At 39.3% G+C, this 8,526-nt stretch overlaps 1 protein-coding gene across 1 annotated transcript; it reads right to left on the reverse strand.

Annotated features, from left to right (window-relative positions):
* Window positions 1-2,399: 2,399 nt before the first annotated feature.
* On the reverse strand, window positions 2,400-6,255 carry LOC107747766 (gastrula zinc finger protein XlCGF8.2DB-like). The gene is made up of 2 exons (XM_016562354.1): window positions 6,171-6,255; window positions 2,400-3,755 (listed from the first exon to the last, which is right to left on the reverse strand). Exons 1-2 carry the CDS (start codon window positions 6,253-6,255, stop codon window positions 2,692-2,694), a joined length of 1,149 nt encoding a protein of 382 aa, XP_016417840.1. The 3' UTR covers window positions 2,400-2,691.
* Window positions 6,256-8,526: the final 2,271 nt, after the last annotated feature.

The following is an 8,526-nucleotide window of genomic DNA, read 5'->3' on the forward strand; positions in this document are numbered from 1 at the left end:
AGTCCAAAAGAAGTGAAATAAAAAGCGCCCATCCATAAAAAAAAGTGTCTCACACGGCTGAATATGGATATTTTTCTTACAAAAACACATGGATTCACTACAGGAGGCCTTTATTCACCCCCCAGAGCCGTGTGAGGCACGTTTTATTATGAATGCGCGCGCTTTATTGACGACTTGTGGACTGTTCAACTGCAACACCCGCTGATTGCAATGATAGAGCTTGGAATAGCCAGGACAATTTTTTATATAACTCCGACTGGATTCGTCTGAAAGAAGTCATATACACCTAGGATGCTTCGAGGGTAAGTCAAACACAAGCTAATTTTCATTTTTGGGTGAACTAACCCTTTAAGCCGAACAATGACAAAATTGACCTGTTAATTTTCCTGTTACTACAAGCTGCTTTGAAACAATCTGTATTGTAAAGAGCTATATACTTGACTTGACTTCAGTTCACTTGATTTGTAATTCAAACGGAAAAGAAGATTATTTTTGGCAGTGTTCAAAACAAAACTCACCTTCAGGTAATCATTCTTTAAGACATGATGCAACATCTTGCATGTCTCCTTAACAATAACCCCAACAGTACTTCTTCCAACATAGTACTGGAAGCTCAATGAAGAGAAGGACTCTCCTGTCAACATGAAAAAAATATTGTACAATATGTGCATGAATTTATGTTTAAGCTCAATCAGGAATTTATTTATTTTTTTACCAGTGGCTAAGTATCTCAGTGTTATGGACAGTCTCAGTTGGGTACTTTGCTTCGTGATGTATGGAGCCACAAGTTCGAGCAGATGATTAAAGTGTTCCACATCCATGCGGAAAAATTGTCCAAATCCACTTTGATCATCCGTCTAAACAGTACAAAAAAACTAACGTTTTATTGTGTAAACTGTTTGTGAAGACATTGCTGTGCTTAACATTGCAATACCACGAATATTCAGTTTAACTGTACACACAGGCTAGGCTTACATTTACATTTTACTCAAATTCGAGATAGACGCCACACAGATGAATTTTTTGGACGTGGTTACTTATAAGGGATTCGAAGAAGAACATCAACTGGATTACAGACCGTGTATTTTAAAGTGTATCTCTTTTAAAGTGTATTTTAAAGAAACCGACACGCACTGTTTGCTACACAGAAATAGTTTTCATCCGAAGCACACATTTAAAGGCATCTTGAAATCACAGCTACTCCAGGTTCCACAGGATTTGTTCACAGGAAGAAGAGTTCTTGAAGGTGGTGAAGATCCTGTTTAGGGCCCTGAGATCCAGGGGATACTCGAGATCCTTCCTGAGGAAAGTGCTAAGGTTATTCAGAACATCCAAACAGTAATCCAGTGACGAACGTACAGTCCAGAAATAAAATAATTACCCTTGTGGCCTTTTACTCGACTCGACTCGAGCTCAACGGTGCACTAAAACAAAACTTCTATCAATTTTTAGATGGCACACGATACTTACAAAAACATAGGCCTATTGCAGCATATCTTAGAAATAAAAATCTATTAGACACCTTGGTTCTCTTCTAAGTATTATGTGCCATTAAGGTGGGTGAAAAACAGAACTAATAAACAAATCTATGAACTCCAACAGACTTTGTCCCCTCAGACTGCAAATTGTGTGTACCTTATTTATTGTGAAAAGTGCAAGAAACAATATGTGGGCCAGACAAAAAATAAAAAATCAGATCAAAATGAAATGCGGGTTAGAATATATCAGCACGCGCATAATATACTCCACAAAATTGAAAAGCACAGATTTGTAGTTCAGTATTTCCTGGCCTGCGGCCTATCCTCTCTTAAAATAACCAGATTACAAGCCAATCCTCTCTGGAATTTACAGGATAGACTAAAAACAGAAAGGCTATGGATCAAAAGATTGGATTCACTTTATCGAAGAGGTCTTATTAGCCGCGTTTCCACTGTCGGGCCAAAAGCGGGCGTGCTAGTGCGTGCCAGGGCCAGTCGTGTTTCCACTGTCACTTCCGGGGCTTGATCGTGCCTCGTAGGGGTTTCCTCTGGGCTTCCTCAGGGCCAACGGCCAGGGTTTTTTGGCCCGATGAAAGCCTTGGGACAAAGCGGGCCAACTGGAGCTAGATGAGTGTTTATGAACAAAGGCGGAGTTTCTCCGCGTCGAGAGAGCATCAGTGCTCTGCGGATAATTTCATAAAGTTAACAGCTATAACACCAGCATTAAAGACTTTAAAAATAATTTTAGCTCAAAACTCACTTTCAGACAGCAGCGAGTGTTTGAAATAACTTCTGTTTGAGATCCGATGTGGATTATGATCACCATACAAGGCAGAAATATTTATAAGCGATGCAAAAGACTATGCACGCTAATGTAAGCAAACGTTTTTTATTCTTTTGATCAAAAGATCCGAAAGATCCCATGCGTTTACCCTCCCTTTGAAAAAATGGAGACAGAAGTGATCGAAAGTGGACAAAAGAGACATACAGGAAGTCTATTTGTGATCCGATCAACCAAAACACATTTTAAATCCAGGTGTAAACAAACCCTAATACACTGCTCAGCTATTTTGAACTGTATCAGGGGTGCTTCTGTGAACCTCAAGATTGTCTCGTTTCTGCAAGTCTTTCCACAGTGATGGCACAGCAAAGGCTTCTCTCTGGTGTTATTACATGACTCATCTCACACTGATAACGTAAAAATACAGTTCGCTCATATGTGCAAACTCATGTGGTATTTAAGTGCTGCTTTATATCTGAAACTCTTTCCGCAGTGACCACATGTAAACGGCTTTTCTCCAGTGTGAACTCTCATGTGCCTGTTAAGGGTTCCTTTTCGGTTGAAACATTTTCCACATTGTTGGCAGGTGAAAGGCTTCTCTCCAGTGTGAGTTCTTATGTGGTCTTCAAAGTGTCGTTTATAATTAAACCTCTTTCCGCACTGAGGGCATGTGTAGGTTTGCTCTCCAGAGTGAATTCTCATGTGGTCTTCAAAGTGTCGTTTTTGAGAGAAACTCTTTCCACACTGAGGGCATGTGTGGGGTTTCCCTCTATGAGTTCTCATGTGGACTTTAAGCTTTTCATGTTGATCAAAACTCTTTCCACACTGATCACATATGTAAGGCTTCTCTCCAGTGTGAACTCTCATGTGCCTTTTAAGGGTTCCTTTTTCAATGAAACTTATTCCACACTGTTGGCAGGTGTAAGGCTTCTCTCCAGTGTGAATTTTCTTGTGTCTGTTAAGGCTTCCTTTTTGAGTGAAACTTATTCCACACTGTTGGCAGGTAAAAAGACTCTCTCCAGTGTGAATTTTCATGTGGCAATTAAGAGTTCCTTTCCAGTTGAAACCTTTTCCACACTGTTTGCATTTGTAAGGCCTCTCTCCAGTGTGAACACTCATGTGGACTCCAAGGTTTCCAAGCTGAGTGAAACTCCTTCCACACTGTTGGCATGTGTATGGCTTCTCTCCAGTGTGAATTCTAACATGTCTATTAAGACTTATTCTTTGACTGAAATGCTTTCCACACTGTTGGCAGGCGTAAGGCTTCTCTCCAGTGTGAACTCTCATGTGGACTCCAAGCTGTCTAGATTGAGTGAAACTCTTTCCACACTGTTGGCAGGTGAAATAACATCTTCTTCCTGTCTTTTGAGCCCTTTTTCTTGAGGAAGTATTTTCAGTTTGTGAACAGCTAAAAGATATTTCTCCATTTATGAAATCATGATCTTTATCTTTCATTGCATTCAGTACTTCGCTCTCCTCTTTCAGTGCCATCAGGTCTAAGGTGAAAAAAGACAAATAAAAGTTAACCCCAGTTTAAGGACACAAAACAACAGACATTAAAACATTCAAACAGTGTCAAAACTAACATACAACTACATCCTATATCCACTAAGCAACTGCAAGATGTGTTACATGTAATCTGATTAACCCTTCCCAATATTGCCAACTCTTCACTTATTTAGGACATCTCAAAAACTATCAGGCTGGCATTGAAACTCTCTATTTAAACAAAACAAAACAAAAAAACCCAGGAGATCTAATTAATCAGGGGCCAGGAACTGAAGGTGCATAGGCACCAATTGTAATCATTGGTCTTCTTCCGATCAAACCTATGGCAGCCCACAGAACTGCTTGGAGGAAAGTTGTGAAATCTGGCAGTTAAAGGACAGAGGACAGATATGGCGCTTTTCCACTGCGTGGTACGGCTCGGCTCAGTTTGCGTTTCCACTGCAGTTTAGTACCGCTTTAGAGTGAGAGGGATTATTTACATGTCGTTATAGTTGCACCAAGCTCTCGCTGGATCCGCTCCACTGCTATAAACGAGAGGAACATCTATACATCCTCGACAGACAACAAAACAGCCATTGTTTGGTTGTTAAAAAAATATGAATAATTCTACATGATAAAAAGAAGGCTTTAAAAAGATCGTATCGGTGATCGGGTCAGCAGATACTGCTTTCTGTGATCGGCCTCAAAAATCCTGATCGGAGCTCCCCTAGTTTACACATCACGTTTTAATAATAATACGGTTCACTTGGAACCTCACTCGAGGTGGTACTGAAAAAAGTACCAGGTACTGTACCCAGTGGAAAACCTCCCAAAAGTGAACAGTACCTAACCGTGCCGTACCATGCAGTGGAAAAGCGCCAATAGAGGAGTACCAACAGTTCAAATTTTGTGATTTTATCGGATATTATCATGGAAGAAAAACTCGACTTGGTGTGCTTAATGGAAATATGGCACAAACAGTCAGAAGGACTTTTGTTTAACGAACTCCCACTGGCTATGGATTATTTGATTCCCCACAACCTGGTGGAAGGGGTCGCAGATATCATTGTGCTGTATAACCAACAATTCAAAATTAGTCCTGTGGTCATTCCCCATTTTAATTATTTTGAATGTCTTGTTCTGAGTGTCTCTGCACCCATCACTACTGTCATTGTTACAGTCTATAGACCTCCTAAGTAGGCTTGCCGCGATAGACGGTGCTGACGGTGATACCGTTGTTAAGCCGCAACACCGGTTACGTCACTTGCCCACCGCGGCACCGACCCCCACCGCCCTTTTGATTTTTTATAGTAATAAAAATCATTTAGTTCAGTAAAAGAACAGACACTACAATTAAAAACTGAACGTTGGGCGGCGTTATGCAAATCTTCCCACATAGTGAGGTAGATATGTGGGGGCGTGTTAGAACGAGCCGTTTTAGGTAGGTGTGGCTGACTCTTAACTTTTATAAAGAATATCTCTTTGGATTTGAGACTTTAGTCTTTGCAACTTTACAGATCTTCTTTATGCACCAAGAACTTGTAACACTCCAAAGAGAAAGGAAAAAATGAAATTGCATCATATGACCCCTTTAACTGGAGTGTTTTGATCTGAAGCAGATTGTGGACTGCTTTACAGATATCAAGGGACACACTTTATCATCTGTTTTTTTTCCCTAATGGTGCATTCTCACCAATAGTTTTCCTATTCCGATTTAGGACTTTTTATTTTATTTTTATTTTTTTGCCTTTATTGTGACAGGACAGATCAGAATTGACATCGAGAAATGGATGGAATGGAGAATGGATCGAGAAAGGTCCTTGAGTCAGGATTCGAACACGGGACACCCGTAGCGCAACAGCGCTGTATGTCAGCGCGCTGCCCACAAGGCTATCGGCGCCGACCATTTATTTTTGATGAATTCTGAGAGCTCTCAGACCCTCCCATAAAAAGCAAGGATGCTACCACGATCAAGGCTCAGAAACTTAGCAAGGACATCGTTAAAATAATCCATGTGACATCAGTGGTTTAACTACGAGAATACTTTTTGTGCGCAAAGAAAACAAAAACAGCATCTTTATTCAACAATTCATCTCGTCCGTGTCACACTATAGCACCATTTTGGAGAGTATCCACTTAATGTAAACAACGTATGCTGTTCTGTGTCAGCAGCACCGTACGTGGATACGTTGTTTACACTTTGATCCGAACGTAAACAGTGTATCTGCATACATACGTTGCATTCATTATTTTGTATGCACCAAAAATTTGATTCAAACAAATTGTGAATCGTGATTAAAAATCGGAAAATCGTGAAATTATTTTTAATCGAATTGTGAACTCAATCGATTTGAATCGTGAGTTACCAAAAGATTCCCACCCCTAGTTCACAGGATAGTTCAGCTTTGAGAATGAAAACCAACCTGTTTGTTCCTCAGTGTCTTCATGTTTGACTCTGAATGCTTCTTCACTCTTCTTGTCTTCATTCTCCTCTTTAATAAACTCCATCTTTGTTGGTTTCTCAGTATCTTCATGTTTGTCTCCGAATGTCTCTTCAATCTTCATGTCTTCACTCTCCTCTTTAATAAACGCCATCTTTGTTTGTTCCTCAGTATTTTCATGTTTGACTCTGAATGCTTCTTCAATCTTCATGTCTTCACTCTCCTCTTTAATAAACGCCATCTTTATAATAGTGTGTCACGTGGATCTTTGTCGCTTCAGCAGGAGTTTTTCGGTGTGTGTTTGGACACTTTGCCCTGTTTAAGAAGTCAGAATTGCGAGATAAAAAGTCGCAATTACCTTTTATTTTCTATTCAGTGGCGGAAACAGGCTTCCACAAAGAAAAACAATAAGACGGCATTATACAATGAAAAAGTGTGCTTTTTTATTTTGAATGGCAAAGACGTGCTCACCCACAGATATTCATTTTGTCTTTATAATAGTGTGTCACGTGGATCTTTGTCGCTTCAGCAGGAGTTTTTCGGTGTGTGTTTGGACACTTTGCCCTGTTTAAGATGAGTATAATTAACAGAAAGAAAAATAAATCCAAATTAAATCTCTGAGTGCATCTCAATCAGCTCCCTAGTTCAGTAGTCAGTGCACTGGTGAGGGAGTCAGAGTGATAGTTAATGAACTTAAATGATCTGATTAGACAAACATTTAAAACTTTATTTTACTATTCAGTTTTGACTAACATTAGGTATTTAATGATTAGTACATTTAATTCCACGTTTAAAATGGCTATTGATAGTGAAAACACACACACACACAAAAACACACACTTGCAGTTGTTTGTAAAAGTTGTAACTACACGTTTGTTGATCTTGTTGCATTTACATTGTTTTAAGCAGCAGGTTTCGTCAGCGAGCAGCGATTCGAATCACTGAATCATTTTGTGAAGCAACTGATTCAATTGACTCGGAGTTTCGAAAGATCCGTTTCTCTCATCACTAACTGCCAGTGACTGAATCCGTGTTTACGATCATCTGAATCGCTACACAGGGCGCGAAATCAGACGCACGTTATCTGTTACTAATGTGTGGATGCGCTTTACTCACACAAAATAACGCCCATTAATATTAGATACAATGTTACAATGTTACATTCAATAATTATTAAGTTGACATCGCTTGTAAACCATATAAAATAGACGGAACGCGTTTGTATTAATTTAAACACTTAAAACGATTAAGACCACAAACCTTTCTTCAGCTGAAACACAGACGCAGCGACGCAGCGTTATGACGTCATACCACCAGATCAAAATAAAAGTCTCACATCAAGTGAGGGGCTGCATAATATGAGTATGATAAATGAAGCTTTTTTATTATTCTAAATTGACATTCACGTACTACTGTACTGTATGTATACTTGTACCTACATGGCAGTTTTATTTGTGTACCATCTCTCCCTTATTTTTTATGAGCATTTTATGACAGATAAGTTGCATTGGTGTACAAGTCGATTGATGTATAAGACACATTTTATTATTTCATTCAGAACTCATGTAAAATAAACAAAACATTAGAAACATGTAGGCTATTTATATTTCCCTCTTTCCACAAAAAAGTTCCGTAAATTTAGCAGTGTTCAGAACAGAAAAAGGAACAAAAATATAAGTAAAATCACAAATTATAGTGGCATTCACTACAAACATTTATTAAAAACGCCCAACCTAAATATTTAAAGAGAAACTGAAACTAGCGGTGTGGTTGCTGGAAAATGCACAACTGCGTACGCTGTTCTGTGTCAGCCGCACTGCACGGATACGCTGTTTTTGTTCAAATCAAAGCGTAAACAAACATAAAAGACGTATCCGTTTGGTGCGGCTGACACAGAACAGCGCAAGTAGTTTGCGTTCAGCGGATATTCTCCAAAATGGCACTACGCTGACGCAGAGGAGACAAATTGTTGAATAAAGTCATTTTTGTTTGTTTTTTTGCATACAAAAAGTATTCTCGTAGCTTCATAATGTTACGGCCATTTACTTTCCTCGGAAGTGGTGATGGCTGCTACATCAAGTTTTGCTTGTTTTACAGAGGGACCACATGGGGTGTTCGCAGTGGCAATGCATTCACCACCACCATCGTTGTCTGATGACATCCTTTTCCTTGATGTTATCTGCATGGCACTTGGGTGCATTCTCTGAAAGTATATATAAAAAATATAACAGCAGTTTATTAGACATAGCCTATGTGTTGATAAAGATGTTGTAAGGGAAACAGGTCAATTTAGCTCAAAGGGAATCATTTAAGATTTTAAAGGGAATTTGGACAGAAT

The sequence above is a fragment of the Sinocyclocheilus rhinocerous genome, unplaced genomic scaffold (assembly GCF_001515625.1).
Source record: "Sinocyclocheilus rhinocerous isolate Xijiao unplaced genomic scaffold, SAMN03320098_v1.1 scaffold1221, whole genome shotgun sequence".
In the NCBI taxonomy this organism is placed as follows: Eukaryota; Metazoa; Chordata; class Actinopteri; order Cypriniformes; family Cyprinidae; genus Sinocyclocheilus; species Sinocyclocheilus rhinocerous.